The sequence below is a fragment of the Halichondria panicea genome, chromosome 17 (assembly GCF_963675165.1).
Source record: "Halichondria panicea chromosome 17, odHalPani1.1, whole genome shotgun sequence".
Lineage (NCBI taxonomy): Eukaryota > Metazoa > Porifera > Demospongiae > Suberitida > Halichondriidae > Halichondria > Halichondria panicea.
Genome location: NC_087393.1, coordinates 2,622,680 through 2,638,789, shown reverse-complemented (window position 1 = coordinate 2,638,789; position 16,110 = coordinate 2,622,680). Strand labels below are relative to the sequence as shown.

Genomic DNA, 16,110 nt, shown 5'->3' with positions numbered 1-16,110 from the left:
TATTATAAACTAGCTAGATTTTTCCTACTAAGTTGTTTACTGTCCCATTGCTGCAAAATCTGGGGGAGGGGCTTGTAGATACTTATACCCACTAATCGAATTTTTCACAGATGTTGTATGGTAACAACCACGTGGCACTGAAAATAGTCATCAGGACAGCTAACTGGATATGGAGAGCTCTGAAGCAGTGAGTGTTGACGCTGCTACAGGCCAAAAGAGCCGTACTGTTGGTCCTAGGAAGAGAAAACGTGGGAAAGCTCATACTTCTAGTAAGAAGCCTGCTATAGACCCAGTAGATCATGAAACTAATGATGCACCAGAGACAAAGAAGGTGTGTAAGCTAATATTTATGGTCTGAGGTTCCATGCAAGTAAAACGTATTAAGAGTGCCTACTTCTTACTTTCGAAATAATAATAACTGTTCGCTTTGAGAAAGCACTAATAACACAAAGGGTCATTTTTGGTTAAGCCATTTGCACATCCTTGAGTCACGTGGAGTGGTTTGCTGTGATGGCTTGGACTCTATTGTTAATCTAATATTAAATCTGTACAAGTGGTAGTCAAGTGTATCTAGTAATTAACTGCACCGACGTGCACGCCCATGATCAGTTGTGAATATAATTATCACATTCCACGTCCGTCTGCGATGCGGTTAATTACCTGTCCAAGAATTTCCGCACAAGTTTGACATAGGAACTCGACCAGACATTTATGTAAAGTGCGGCCTCAGCCTAGTTGGGCGGAGTCCAACCAACGCGAGTGCTTATGGTTGGGTATCAGTACTAGTACCACTTTTGTTCCGCTGGTACTTGAGGCAAGGTATGAATGTTGTTTAATCTTAAGTGGCTGGCATAATTATAGCTAAAGAACTATTAATATTTGAATGCTGATTGTCTAGCTGACTAGATCTAGCTATATAAGGTGTTTTCAAGAAATACCTCGTAACTCTTGGAGAGAATAGATGAATGCTTTAGCCTGTAATACAAGATTTAACCTTTTTCGTAATAGCTAGACATAAGGAAGAGGTACAACCAGCTATAAGTCTACCTCAATGTTTCTGAAGAAGTGTTTCGAAGACCAGAAGGCACGTATATAACACATGAACTGCTACTGGTACTGGTTTTCTCCATATTGGTACCAAGACTTAATACAAAGATACTACTATTTAAGCTTCATTCATAGACTAAGATAGACCATGCTTCTTTTCTAGTGCATCTCTGGAGAAATCAAAAGAATACAGTGAGCCAGCTTCTTGCCTTGTCAGCTAATTTGAGCTGTAAGGTTTCCCACTTGAACGCAGCAATCTGATTGGGCTACAAATTTCCTCCAGTGGAACAAAAGTGCTACTAGTGTTGATACTGCCCAACTAGCCTGGACCCAAGACTATATAAGTGGAACGCTGCCATGCATGCTCTACCAGATCTAAATGATCTGTGAAAAAAACATTTAAATTCTAATACCGTATATTAGGTAAATTTGACGAATGAGGCATTATTGGTGATTTTAATTTGTGCGGCATTATTGATCTCGTGCGATAAAATTATATTGGGACAGTATCATTATCGAGCTAAAAACAATTTTAATTTACCCTCACCCTGATTCACCAAATTGCCAAACTTAATTAGTCCTCAAATTTACCCACTATACTATAATTTGATACCTACCAGTTATTAGCAGATTATTGTGTGTGTCTGCGCATGTGGTTTTGTATTAGTGTGTTATGTCTAATTCCTTTGTCTCACAGGTCAAAAGGTGGAAGAACAAGCAAAGGGTATTGGTCTTTTGCGCTAGGGGAGTCACGTTCAGGTGTGTACTAACAATAGACAGAGCATCAAGATGATTATTGTAACTGTACTTTACCTGTTCTCCACATAAGCTAAACGAAACTCTTGATACCTTATCTTGTGCAATATGTACTCTTCCTGATCGCCCCCAAGATGTATAGCGTACTATTGTGCCAACAATGTGATTTGATGCCTATTTCGTATTCTGTAAGATAATCATGCTCTCACTCCAGAGCACGACATCTGATGAACGACTTGCGAATGTTGCTACCACATTCCAGATCAGGTCAGTCATTTGATAAGTACCTACCTACACATGCCATACATGTATGTATGTTTGAACAATTTGATAGTCAAGTTAAAGGTAATTATAGCAGTTCGTGTTTCACGTGCCACAATGAAATTCATAGCTAGCTTTTTAATTTAAACTTTGTACTTTTATAGATACAAAGTTGGATAGAAAAGACAAGTTGCCAGCAATCAATGAGGTATGATGTCATCATGTAACATGGACGTACCGTTGCTGTTGTGTGTCACTGTGTACTCGTCTATAAGAACATTTGTGACCCAGGCAGTTCGATCATTCAAAATTACTGGACGGTGGACTCTTACGGTTTAAAGCTGATGTACAATCCTTTAAGTTTTATTGCCACTGATACAATTTATAAGCATCTATAGTAATCGGATTATAATTCTCCTGTAGGAACATATCCTTTACAGTTTCAACCGCTAAATGCTTTGGCTGTATGCACTTGTTCTCGTGCATATTTAGGAATAAGGAGTATCCACTAATTTCTGTAGGTGTGTGAAATGAAGAATTGCAGAAAGTGCATATTCTTTGAAATGAAGAAGAAAAAGGACCTGTATATGTGGTGAGAGTCACAATCAATATTATTTGTGCTCTTTGCATAATAATATTTGTGCTGTTACATAATAGGCTCTCCAATGTTCCCAATGGACCTTCATTCAAATTCCTAGTAGAAAATGGTAAGAGCTCAGTCGAAACCTATTAATATACATGCACGTGTGCTGCTTTTATTATGCAGTCCATACTATGGATGAGCTCAAACTGACTGGAAACTGTCTGATTGGTTCCAGACCTCTCCTCTCCTTTGATCAGGTTGGCCACCACGCTATGAAAGGAATTCACAGTTTAAATTTTAAATAATTATGCATAATACCTTCCACTAATTTTGGAGAGAAAGTTTAAGATTGGTGCGTCACCTGGGAAATGGTACAGACCATGTGATAATTATGTCTTGCTGATGTACAATATATGCTCTCCCTGACACTAAATTTTCCACAGTCGTTTACTGAGGCACCTCACAATGAGTTACTGAAGAATCTACTCACACAGGTGAGTCAGTGTTTAATCAAGATCCTGTGTATAGTGTATAGTTAGTGTGTGCTTGTTACCTGAGGCTGTGCCACGGCCAGCTGGTATAGTAGTCCGTTGGTTTGTTTGTTTGTGTATTCTGAGTCTACTCACCTGGATGCCACAGCACTGCGTTTACAGCACGGATAGCCTCCACACAATAAGTTATTAGTTTTAATGGCGGCAGATTTCGATGTTAAAGCTTTATTGTCGTATAAAAGCGAGCAAAAGCTAAGCTCTACATGCAACCTTATTCTACATAATTTATTCGCAACTGAAGTGATCCTTTACCGGTCTCTAGAATTGCAGATTGTTGTTCTTTAACTGAACACTCCTCTGGTTTTTTATTTATTCATTTCAACAGGTGAGGGTTAGCTGTTCAGTGCTCTAGTAAATTATAGTTTAGTGGACCAATTTATTGCATTTGAATCCACTGCTTCGATCTCCACAATCGTAGTGGTTTGCCACGCTTCAGTGTGCGTGGTGAATTGGGTTCAATTTAACCCTGGGTGTTTTGGACTTACTTTTTTTACTTCTGTTTCGAGGAGGTTGTAGTTACTCACTACTAAGCTACATATACATGTTGTAAGTCTCTGCAATTCAATTTCGCACCTAATCCACATGACTTGTAAAATAGTTAATTTCTCACAATAATTATTTCTCTCTCTCTCACTATCTAGATATTTTCGACTCCTTATTACCACCCAAAAAGTAAACCATTTGTGGATCATGTGTTTCACTTCGAAATTCTTGATGGCAAAATCTGGTTCAGAAATTATCAGGTGAGTACATAATAATAATGTATTCACGCGAGTACTAAATTGCTATAGGGCTAATGTTATTTTTGTACGTGTGTGTGACAATTTGTGACTACTTAAGTATGTGCTGCTTTAGCGGCTTTTACAGGTCCCCTCCATAAAAAGTTCCTACCCAGTTTTATAAACGCTCGCGTATAACTGAATCTAGCATATTCAGGTATCTGGCCTGCCTCTGGAACCAAGGTGTCCGGATAATCGATTAATGAGATTCTTTCTGCAAATAAATATTTATCGAAAAAGTCAAGGCATTATTTTTGCACCACAGCCTGGTGCTTGTTAAGTCGGTGCACATGATTTTTGTAATTAGCCCTCCTGAATTTTTTATGCAGATTACGGATAGTGGTGGACTCACAGAAATCGGTAATTTTAAATTTAGTGTTTTTTAATGTACATGTAGTCTCACATGTGTATTTGTTTTGCCTCGATGTGCTCATGCGCAGCGAGGTATACGTATGATAGTGTGTTTGTGTGTGTGTGTCTAGACTGCTACAGCTGACTTGAAGTGAGCTTCTAGTCATGTTTTCAAGGTGGATTTGCAAAATAATGCTTCTTTCTTAAGTTATGGCTAGTTTTGCTTATAATACTCGAAAGTATTCTATTTAGGAATTAGTTCTGCACTAGAACGCTAGCTGTATTGGTAGCTGCAAGAGTGAGGAAGGAGCTGCAAAACTGAGAGAATGCAGCAGCCATTAATTATGGACTTTAAACTTGGGACATCGTTTTTGGCAAATGTAAAAAGTTATTAAGTGTAGCCAGAGAAGAGGGCATGCAACTCACCCTATTCTCAGAATCATCTGACTTCGTATTGAGTTCTTTTTAGAACTGCCCACAAAAACGCCCACGCGTAACCTTTGACCGCACAAGGTAAATCAAAGTCTTTGTATCTGCAGGTACTAGGTAGCTAGCTAGCTCGATTGCAGCATAGTAAAACTAGTTCTCAGCAGCAGTATGGCTCGTACTAGCAGTGTCAAAGGCAAAGGCAAACCATCCAACAGGTGCAACATGAAACCTAGATACAATAAACCTGTCTTCCTGAGTCTCTGGTACTTCTTAACAATGCGCCCAGCACTTAACTTCCCGCTTGAAGGGGTTGTCTTGGACCTGGCTGGACTAGGACTGGTCATGACACTTCCCTAAAATAATACTGCACTGTTAAGCTAACTAGCAAAGGCAGCTCTGATGTACATGCCCATAATTATAACTCCGTAAATAACACCGCCCACTTGTTCACGTCCGTATACTGGATTCTATTTTTAGCATATCCGGTCTCTGATACGAAGTCGGATGAGTACGTACGGTACATAGTGAGTTGCATGCCGTCTTCTCTGTATACGCCCTTGGTGTAGCTTCATGTAGAGTAAAGCGCCTCTACTGAGACGTCTAGTCTCATGAATCAGCCGCCCTTCCTAGGGGAGAGACCGTCTGAGTGCTTTAGTCTGAACTTTTTTGGCCAAATCGAAATTCTGATCTGACCAATCAGATCAAGGATAAAGGAAATAAAGAATGGCAAGAAGCGTATGCGTTCTATACAGTAGGACGCATTTATAATAGCTAGCGCTAGTCAGCCTAACTATGGTTACTGTTAGCCAGTCAAGGAGCTATAGTAAGTTGAGTTGGCTGCAATAGTGCAGTGCTGTGCAACGTACCTTTTTTTAGCAACGTTTTTGGAGCCAAGCCAAACAAAAATTTATAGCTACCAGTCAAGAGTTTGCGGTTGACCTTTTGCATGCGTTGGAAAGTCTTGACACTGACATAATGAAAATTAACATTCCATTGTTGTGCATTGACCTCTGGACTAAAGTGCTCAGAAGGTCTCTCCCCTAGGAAGATTTATGAGACTATGAGACATCAGCACCCGCGGTTTTTATTAACCCGAGGCCGCGGTTATAGTAGTCGGTTGTTTGGTTTGTCCGTTTGTTCGTGATATCTGAGTCTACTCACCTGGATGCCGTAGCGCTGCGCGTACAGTATGGATAGCCTTCACACAACAAGTGGCTGATTTTGATATTAAAGCTTCGTTGTCGAATAAAAGCTTGAACTTGCACGTTGGCTGCACATATTTACAGCTGAAGTGATCCTGTACCAGGAACAATGGAACAGGGTCACTAAAGTAGAAAGCTAGAATTATGATTATTGTCGCCTCTTTGCTTATCTTAACCCCAGAACGTACCAGGAGCATTATTTCAGGCTTATTTTTGATCCTAGTCCACAATGCATGCCTCACATACACTCTAAAGTCCGTTCTGAAAGTTTCAGCATGCCTCTAGCTCCTGTTACTTGCTGCTTAGCCAGCATTTATTGTACCTTATTGTTACTATTATCATAGATGGAACAGGAAGGGGATTCCCCAAACTACCGGGCCTCTCTGTGTAAACGGTTGAAACACTCCGCGTTATGATTAATTTTAGTGATTGCGAATATTTTCGTAGTTACCGTTATGAGGTTTCTAGCTCTCCTATCCACTAGTGATCACTCAGGGGCTGGGAGGTACTCTAGAGAAGTAAGTTTATACCACTGACAAGCTCTAAGCTCGTTGTCTTTGCTCAGTTTATGAGTTTAGCTTGAATTACTCCATGTTAACTTTTCTCTTGGTTATTATGACTGTATCTAAGTGCTATATAGAATGGTTTCATGCTATGGATAAGCTGTACTGTTCATAACGTTTGCAGTATAGTCCTTCAAACTGTTTATTTGTCTAGTAATAGTGGCTGCGTTGCTTAGTCGACCTTTTACACTAGATTCTCTTTACTTTCAACATTAAAACCATTTCTATGTACAGCACAAACATTTTTCTAATGTACTTTTGAGAGTATGCTAAGCAAGCAAGCCCTTTTTCATCTGTATCTGACTCTAAACTTTCCATTCAGCTTTAAAACTCATGCTTGTATATCTTTTGACAAATATTGACAAATCCGCCAAAATTAGTATGGTAGCCGGCCTAAAAACAGAGAAAAATTTGAAAACGCTAAAATTACTATAGTAACATTAAGGTATAACTCTCTTTTGGCTGCTATAGATCTTTATTATTCATGTCAATGGCCGAGGGTTAGCACTAGTTGCATAAGTTGTCTGTCTGGCTTGTAGTACGTGTACATGTATCTACTTCTGTTTGAGAATGTATACAGTGGAACTCCGCTTTATGGCTATATCCTTGAATAAAAACCGTCTGGTATAAAATGGCCAACAGATAAATTTCAGATTGCAGCCACGTTATATGTGAAAATCTATATAATTATACTTACAGTAGAAACAACCCTGAAGAACAACCATGCACCTCGCTATTCCGTATGACAACCAGCTTTCTGTTCCCACATCAACTTTTTCAACCCCTTAACGGCCAGCCACATGGACTAGTATAGAAACTTATTGCTTAGGTATGCATTTTCTACACGATCTATAAAAATCTATATTTGTAGCTTGCCTGCTTCCAAGAACCCATAATAGAGAAGAATGGAGTCCAAGTTTCGCTTGATACATGAATTGACTCATAAAGCTTACACGTGGATAACAAATCAAAACCTCTCAACTACATGTAGACACACCTCTCTATTGGCCCAAACCTTTCCCCGTTATAATATATATATATAGATTTTCACTTATACAGTACATGTAGCTGTTGTGTATATGCTGTTCTTCAATTTATTCCTACATGCAGGTCCAAGATTTGTTCTCAACTTAATAAAGGTATTTGAAGGTAGCTTTGGCGGAGCTACTCTCTATGAAAATCCCAGCTATGTCACCCCTAATGCGGTAAGCTATATAATTATAATATTAAATTAGTGATCTTGTCTGAATTGATCCCATGCACAGCATCGTCGCCTAATGAAAGCTGACGCTGTGCACAAGTATAAGAAGCGAGTGGATGCCCGTCGCTCATTGGCAGAGAGGAGGCAAGAAGAAGAAGAAGGAATTAACGTGGACCCTCTAGATGACATTTTTAATAATGCGTAGTGATTGCTAATAATGCGTTGCTTAGGTTTATGAGTTTCTTTCAAAATTGCATTTCTTAAGGCCACCAGGCAACTTTCAGGCAATTTGTTGCCTACAACCATTGTATAAGCATCGAATTGCCTCGTGTATGTTATAAATTGCTTACAATCTGTTGTATGCAATTAATTTGTTACCTGAAATTGATCCATGGTCAACTACAGGCAACAGATTGCCTGAAAGATCAAAGGATTTACTAAAGATTTACATGTATTTGTCATATATACTAAACCACACCATGGCCACCTATGCTGTCATAATTATCTGAGAGACCCTACTTTTATATACAATAATATAATGAAGTCTAAGAACTAATTTCTATCCATTTTCCGGTTCAAATGACTCTATTTCCCTCCTTTTCCTTAGTGTCGTAACCAGAGCCAACAACTATTATATAATTATTATATAATTATAGGAAACAACAAACTTTTAGCAATCATTTTTAAGGCCAGGGTACAAGTCCCAAGTCAACAAGTTGCCAAATTGCTCTAGGTTTTTGCTGACTCAGCAGTGGGGAGGGGAATTCTATAATTATTATTTTGTACAAACTGCATGTGATGAGATGGATGAAAATAAATTATGTGTTTTCTATGAGTCTATGACACACTTTTTCTCTTGTTTCTTGTGAGGAACTGTATGAATATAAAATATTATAATGTATTACCAACTTGACACAATCTGACTCTTACCTTTCTCGGTGTTCATCAATAATGGGGGGTGGTAAGGAGAAGTCCTCTACATTCAGGAATGATAATTATACAGTTAGCATTACATTTTACTAACCTTTGACAATTCTGCAAATCTCAGTGGCTTCAGTAGCATGACCACAACTTAGACACACATTAATGAGATGATGATAGGTGGCAGTGAAGGCATGAAGCTGATGCCACTTCTCCAGCACTAGCAAAGTCTTCATTTCGTTGGTGCTCAATAGTTTATGACCATCTATGTCCTGTATTTGAGACTGAGTCAGTTCCAAGGCTTTAGCGTACATTAGCCAGTTTGCAAGGAGAGGGGCTATCTTTTTTAAATTCTTCTCTGAACATTCTTTTTTTAGGAGATCTTCGTCGACGCCTACGCGATATATCAATTGGTCCATATTCAGCACTGGACACTCGATTGCACTGATTGTGCCTGCATAAACACAGAAAAACCATGATAGTGTTGCTAAGGCATACCAATACCACCCACAGATACCTGATTCTTGGCCAATCATGGTCACCAGTTCACCACAATCTGCACAAGAATAATTGAAGACACCAACAGAAGCCAATTAGATACAATACCTTGCAACCACGGATACGACGCTTGTGTGTATGGTGCATATCCCTGATGAATTTGTGGAAGAGCACTGGTCCAAGAGTATCCTGCATGTACAGATATTAAAAGAATAATAATGAGTCAAAGAGCTAACCTCGAGAGAATCCTGGTACTGATTGGAGCAGCGCTGCATGTGCAAAACATAATTATAATTATATAGTTACCTCAAGCTAAATTCAACTTACGATACGAGGTGGGATATAGATAAACATCAGAAGATGCTACTAAAGCCTGACTTGGTGGATCTTGGTTCACTGGTATTGAGACAACAGAAGTAGGTTGCCCTTTACTGGGATGGTATGAGTCAATTTCAATCAGCATTTGATTTGGTTTGCAAGCGCCCTTCAGGGTGACCAAGTAGGAGCAAGCAGGGACTTCTGCTCCAAAGTCTCGTGTTAAGGTAGCTTTCAATCGTCGTGATCTAATCGTTCTACCAGGTTTGAACGAGTCCACTGTACTCTGATTAATCTGCATTTACAATGCTCGACATTTCTTAATATAGAATTCAACTTACGCATGGAGAGACGGTTGGTATCAGATTCCACTCTCCAATGACCACACCAGTCATTGGGACGCTCAGAGTTATTTTGTGTTTCTTGAATTCTACCTGCATGTGTGACTTCTCTTTTGCTCCCAGGTCTTTAAAATACTCTTTAGTTGCCTGAAACGATAAATCGTTGAGTTAGTTAAATTCAATGTATATATAATTGGACATACAGTGATGTGTGTTTCAGAATCCCGTGTGATGACAAAATGAATTTCTAGTGTTTGAGGATCACATTGCTGATAATATAGACTGGCAGTGTACACTCTCTCTACATCTTCTCCTGTTACAGCCAGTCCACTGAACTTGTTTAGCTCTAGTGATCCGTACGAGATGTGCTCAGTGAACGAGCCACACCCTTCTAGCTGCTTGAATTTGTAGGGCAGACTCTCCTGGGAGCAACATGCTCTCACAAATGAGAGCTTGGTGGAGCTGGTCATCTTGGCACAGTGCTGTATCTCGACTGTCAGTAGCTGTCGGAATTGACACAAGGGAAGAAGACGTATCCAGAAGACACCACTGACCAACTGGAGATTGTCAGGAAACTGGTACAGTCCCGCTACACTGGCCTTGATGTCTAGTCGACACTGGTCAACACCAGCTGGCAGGGAGCCCTGGGGTATGGTGAGCTTGAACCCATAGCCAACCCAGTGGAAGGTTTGGGGGAAGTTGGTGACAATCACACAAGTGCTGGCGACAACGTCAACACCACGGAGGTCTGAGTGGAGGTATAACAGTATATAGAACAATGCAAACGAGGTGGTAACTAACTCACTGAATGGTATTGCATGATGCTGTACAGTAGACAGTCCCAAAGGTAGTAGCTGCGAGCCTGGTTTTTCACTTTTCACTGCCGGTGAGTATAGTATTAAAAAAAAATTTACAGCTACGAACAGATATTAATAATTAGTACATTTTGCTCTATACAGAGTATATAATTATAATTATGATATGTATATAGAGTACATTGTTAAAGCTGTTATATAGACATAGATTTTTTTTAGCATTTTCTAATTATACAAACATGTAAGTACACATGCGTATTCTGTGATTCAACCCTATACCGTATAGCGGGTAATGTTCGTGGAGTAAAAAATTCGTTCCACTCGAGAAACAGTGGTTTTCGTGAGTAAAAATCTTTAGTCTCGTTGTCTGCACTGCACTCCGGTAAGCCACGCCTACGTGACAATTTCGTGGAGGTCAGCTTGCCCACAAAAATAACGAATATTTTACCCCACGAAATTACACGCTATACGGTATACATACATGGTGATACCATCACTCACCATCAGGATCAGCTTTAGTTTCCTGTTTGATATGCTTCTGATAATCTATACAAAGAACATGTTTATGCGTATCTTATGTACACGAACTGTTTCAAACCGTTGCCAGATGTTGGTTCCTCTTTGATAGAGACTGGGTCCAGTTTTTCTTTTTTCACCTTTAAAGAAGCAATCTCTTGCTCAAGGTTGTTGTTCGCCTTCTTCAATTGAATATTCTCCTTCTTCAGTAGAGTATTAGCACTATTGTACTCAGCCAGCACATTGTTTAACCTGAGAATTTCTTGCTCTGGTGTTTCATCTGTGGAATCTCAAGCATGAAAAAAAAGACAGATAATAATTGATATAATTATTCACCATCTTTCTCCTCCTCCGAGCTACCGTCTTCAGTCTTCAGTCGAGGTGGGTCCTCGGGAACCGACCCTCTCAGACACTTCTCCATTCGACCCGCCAGCTCATTCGAGCCCATCTCCTTGAGAGATCTGAACAACTCTGTCCATGTGGGTGGGTGTGATCCACGTCCTGACTCCCACTCTCTCAAGATGAGGTCATACATTGCCCGAACATCCACACCAGCAACAGCAGGGAAGGCAGTGGGTGTGTGTTGTACAAGCTCCTCTATCAGAGAGATTCCTGCTGAAGCCTTGAGGCAATCAATAACTCTCATAGTGAAGTGACTGTCAGCATCAAAGGGTGTCACTGCAGTATTTTTTGTGATGTGTTCTTTCAAACATGTTATAGCTAGTGCTATGCACGCAGTGTGTAATATCGGACTTCATATAGTAAATACACAAAGCAACATTATGAGTGCGTATGTTATCATAAGAATTGCGAGTTAATGAATATACTTATTGTGAAAATTCATCTGACATCATAAGTGTGTGTTGATAGTGTCAAGAGTGCATGAATTGACTCCCACGCACAGGGGCATATCCAGGATTTAAGGAAGGGGGTTCTTAAATAATTATTTGTGCGGCCTGCCGAATTATTTGAAGACTATGCCCTTTTTTTATGCCCCGCCCACTAGTTATTCTCCACTTTTTTACTAAAAGAACACAAGGCAAAACCATTCCTCTGGAAGGTGCATGGCTGGAGGAGACGCGGTGGTGACTGATGGTTCTTCTGCCTTTTAAGGGGAGACTGGCTGTAGACTTATATAGTAGTCTCGGGGGCCAGACCTAATATCTCGGGTAAAAACCAATGGTATAGAGTCTCTTACTCATGAGTGTTCCAGAGCCAATGAAATGCACATCCTATTATGTCAAACCCAATGAAATCTGTAAGCGTGCCTTCAGGTATGAATACACTCACTGTGTGGTTAGTTAGGCACATTTCCTACTTTACAGTATTTGCGACATAGCAAGAAGAAAGTCTGGAATGGAATGTGCTTGGGATATACTTATTCATACTTTAAAGTGTTTGTGACATCTGGAATGTGCGTGGGAGTCAGATACTAGTAGAATAGTGACTGTCTGCATACAGGAGCCCATAAATAAGAGAAGGAGCGGCAAACTTTAACGTATACTCAGGGATCACGTTTCGTAATTGCTGGTGAAATCGCACATCCTTTTATGGAAGTGACTAAATGCTTGCAAACCGCAGACCTGTATTGCGTATAAAACGTGTAGGGATTCAACCACTTTGACTCTGCATATATGGAAATGCGGTCATAACCACTTACGAAACGTGATCCCCGTAGTCAGCCGCTCCTTCTCTTATTTATGGGCTCCTGCTACATATCAGGTGCATGTATTTATTTAATATGTGGTGTGTACACTTATATAGTGTATATAGTGACGTACACAGGGTGGTGCTTAGGGCATGCACCCCCATCCAGACTCTAAGTAGCTCAGTATAGTTCAATCATCCCTGCTCTTAAACTGCTATCCAGAGAGGAAAAGCTACTACTGCAACTAATGTTACAACAACTCTACAACAACTCTACAACAACTCTACACCAGTAGATAGCTACATTAGCTAAGCCTATTACTAGCTTTTTCTTACGTCTGTACTGGTACATGGGAATTAAAGAAAAACCGGTAAGGCATGGCCGCCCAAAAGGGCGTAACCACAGGAATTGGGTGTGGTTTGGCGCGCCACGATGCACCCCCCTTATCGGATCGCCCCTGGTGATCAACTTATGTTTCCTAAGAATTTCAAAGCTTGTACGAGTACTTCAAGTGAGTAAGGTGAAAAGGCATTTGATTTAGGCATCAACTCACCACTAAGTTTTCCTCGAAGTATTCTATCACCACTGCTCACAATCAATTGTTCACTTAACAGGACAAGAGCTGTTGGCAAACCCAGTACAGGGAGGTCAGCAACATGTACCCAGGACTGGGTGAATGTGGAGAAAGCATAGATGGCTGTTGTGTAGTTACTATGACCCCCTCCTCCAATGGACAAAAGGCGGCCACCAAAGAAGGAAGCAGCTGAGCAGCTATTAGGAGCATCAGGTAGCGTCTCCCATGGCGATGGGTCAGCTCCAGATATGAGTGATAGAAGCGACACACAAAATACTTCCCCCTGATCACGGATCAGGTACCACTGGTCACCATGGAGAGCAGACTGCATAACAGACCCTGCACTTGGTAGGGAGGGAGCAGTCGTCCATTTGCCATCTTTGAACACTTCCACAGAGGAGAGATTTTCTGAGGTGTCCCACCCCCCAGCCACAACTAGTGCAGACCCACTACTGACAGCAGAGGGTGATTCTCGTTTCTCTTTCATAAGAGGCAGTGCTTCAACAAACTCTCCATCCCTCATTGTAAATATTTGGTTTGTTATCGCTCCTGTAAAATACTCACACCCACCCACCAGTAGCAGTTCAGAGTCATGGACGACAAGAGTATAGTAAGAGGTGGGTGTCTCTGTCACTGTCCATGTGCTGTCAACTCCAGGTTTAAATGAGTACAGTGAAGCATCAGCTTCCCAATCAGATTCACTAGCAGACCCTCCTCCAACATACAGTGTTCCATTCAGATACACTGAAGAGGCATCATTCATCCTCACTGGTAGAGAGGGCCATTCCTCCCACTCCAGAGATGTTGAGGGATGGAGGATGTCAAGAGTCTGCATGCATGAGAGAAGCCACAAGTGACAAGAAAAATGTTAGCTTATTTATTGGGTTATCGAAACAAAAATGTTATATACTGACATGAAAAGTGCACTATTCAGCAAACTTACTTAGTAGAAGATAGGGATGCGGCGATTATATGCGAGCATAATTTTGAGAATAATAGGTAGCTTGGAGCATTAGGAATTATGCGGGAATAAACGGTAGAGTGGGTGGGAATATTATACCGCGTGGCTAGCATTCTAAATAAAGCACAATTACCATTTAATCATAGATAAAGAAAAGGGGGATTGGAAACGGAAGCACCCTCGTGGTACGATCCGTGTTTCCCCGCGGTTTAATCGAGGCCATCACAACAATACCTATTTCTACACCCAGTGCATAATAAACTACAAGTAACTATGCTTAGTCCGTGCAACTCACTTATATTTCAAGGTCTATACCTATTGTAGTAGTCATAACCAGCACGCTTACACGTTACATGTTCATTTAGCTCTAAAACAGCCTTGGGAACATATAACTTTATTGGAAAGTCTCTTTTTACTGGGTGTGGTCAGTCATTACAAGTACTACACGAGGTTCATGGACTAGGCGTGTTATAAATTGCTGAAAGAGATGATGTCTCGAGGAAACACAGCTTTGGGAGCAACCCGGCAAAAATGTGCTTAATAGCCTCGTTCATAGGGCATAACGCGGATAGTTTTCGAGGCTCCACTGCAGATTCAATGTAAAATCATCACGTGCACCACTCCGTTTCCTTAGTTGGGCGGAGTCCAACCAACTGACCACACAGTTGGTTGGACTCCGCCCAACTACCGTTTCCTATCCCTCTAGCTCTAACTCTTCAATCTATGGTTTAATATTGTACTCTGATCTGGACTAGACTGCAGCTACATGTAGCTAGTACTTTATATGGAATCTGAAGAATCTGAAGAATCAAGAGTACAGCCAGTAGTGCCTATCCCAACACAACAGACACTGAACCTACTGAAGCCACTATGATTCCAGTTCCAACCCCCCTAGTAATATATTGATGCTGGATCAACTCAAGGCACTTTGTTTGGTGATCAGCAAGACAATGCTCTTCAGGACTATATGTACATATTATATGTAGAGACTTCACTTGTATTGCAATTATCAAAAGATGATTTTTATTGTGATTTTAATGAAGAATAATATGCTTTTTAATGGGCTGAATCACTGAGAATAATAGGCTATAGCTTGGGATAACCGGTAAAATTTGGAGCATAATAGCCTCAAGCCTAGTAGAAGATCTAGGCCTACGCCTATAGACTCTACAAACAGACATATAAATAGTCTAGTACATCATAATTGTATGCATATATCGCATGTAACACACCGACAGGTACTAGATCCTGTACCTGATCAGCCATCTTGTTAGTGTTTGAAGCAAGAGGAAATTAACTTTTATTGGGGCGAGCAAAGCGAGTTCCTTCCTAGCTGGCCTGGTGCAGTACTAGTCTCATGAATCAGCCGGCCTTGGAGAGTCTGTCTGAGCACTTTAGTTTGGCCAGGATCAATTTTAGTTGGGCGTGGCCCGACCGTCCCTGACGGGAGACGGTCGAGCCACGCCCAACTAGATCAGTTTATGCACCTATCAAATGCAAAACCCCCCTACCCCCCTCCAATTATGCGATGCAGGACTCTCCCCCGGGGCTATTTTATTTGACAAACCCTTGCAAATACCCCGGTGTCATAGGATAGAACCTCCGGGCGACAGTTTCGCCGCCCCCAGGATATATCATCCATAGCTAATTCATTGAATAATAAAGGAGTTGAGCTTTTCCGACTGGTGGGTGGTTCATTCAAATTGTTATTTAGACCTAAATACTTTAATTTGGATTTGTGTTACTATCCAATTTAACGGTTCGTATGTATGTATCTCATACTATGCCCTGGCACCTG

At 40.8% G+C, this 16,110-nt stretch overlaps 2 protein-coding genes across 2 annotated transcripts; one reads left to right on the top strand and one right to left on the bottom strand.

Moving 5' to 3' along the window:
• Window positions 1-110: 110 nt before the first annotated feature.
• On the top strand, window positions 111-7,977 carry LOC135350926 (ribosome biogenesis protein BRX1 homolog). Its single transcript, XM_064549791.1, has 12 exons — window positions 111-331; window positions 1,745-1,806; window positions 2,018-2,070; window positions 2,229-2,272; window positions 2,586-2,656; window positions 2,722-2,771; window positions 2,831-2,904; window positions 3,091-3,141; window positions 3,840-3,941; window positions 4,307-4,337; window positions 7,633-7,727; window positions 7,788-7,977. The coding sequence occupies exons 1-12, from the start codon at window positions 170-172 to the stop codon at window positions 7,926-7,928; spliced, it is 936 nt and encodes a 311-aa protein (XP_064405861.1). The 5' UTR covers window positions 111-169; the 3' UTR covers window positions 7,929-7,977.
• A 502-nt stretch (window positions 7,978-8,479) lies between these two features.
• Window positions 8,480-15,725, bottom strand: LOC135350914 (uncharacterized). The gene is made up of 15 exons (XM_064549777.1): window positions 15,567-15,725; window positions 13,331-14,180; window positions 11,466-11,807; window positions 11,212-11,409; window positions 11,115-11,159; window positions 10,604-10,678; window positions 10,002-10,546; window positions 9,799-9,945; window positions 9,470-9,752; window positions 9,379-9,411; window positions 9,251-9,331; window positions 9,162-9,200; window positions 8,748-9,098; window positions 8,654-8,699; window positions 8,480-8,596 (listed from the first exon to the last, which is right to left on the bottom strand). The coding sequence occupies exons 1-15, from the start codon at window positions 15,576-15,578 to the stop codon at window positions 8,542-8,544; spliced, it is 3,102 nt and encodes a 1,033-aa protein (XP_064405847.1). The 5' UTR covers window positions 15,579-15,725; the 3' UTR covers window positions 8,480-8,541.
• Window positions 15,726-16,110: the final 385 nt, after the last annotated feature.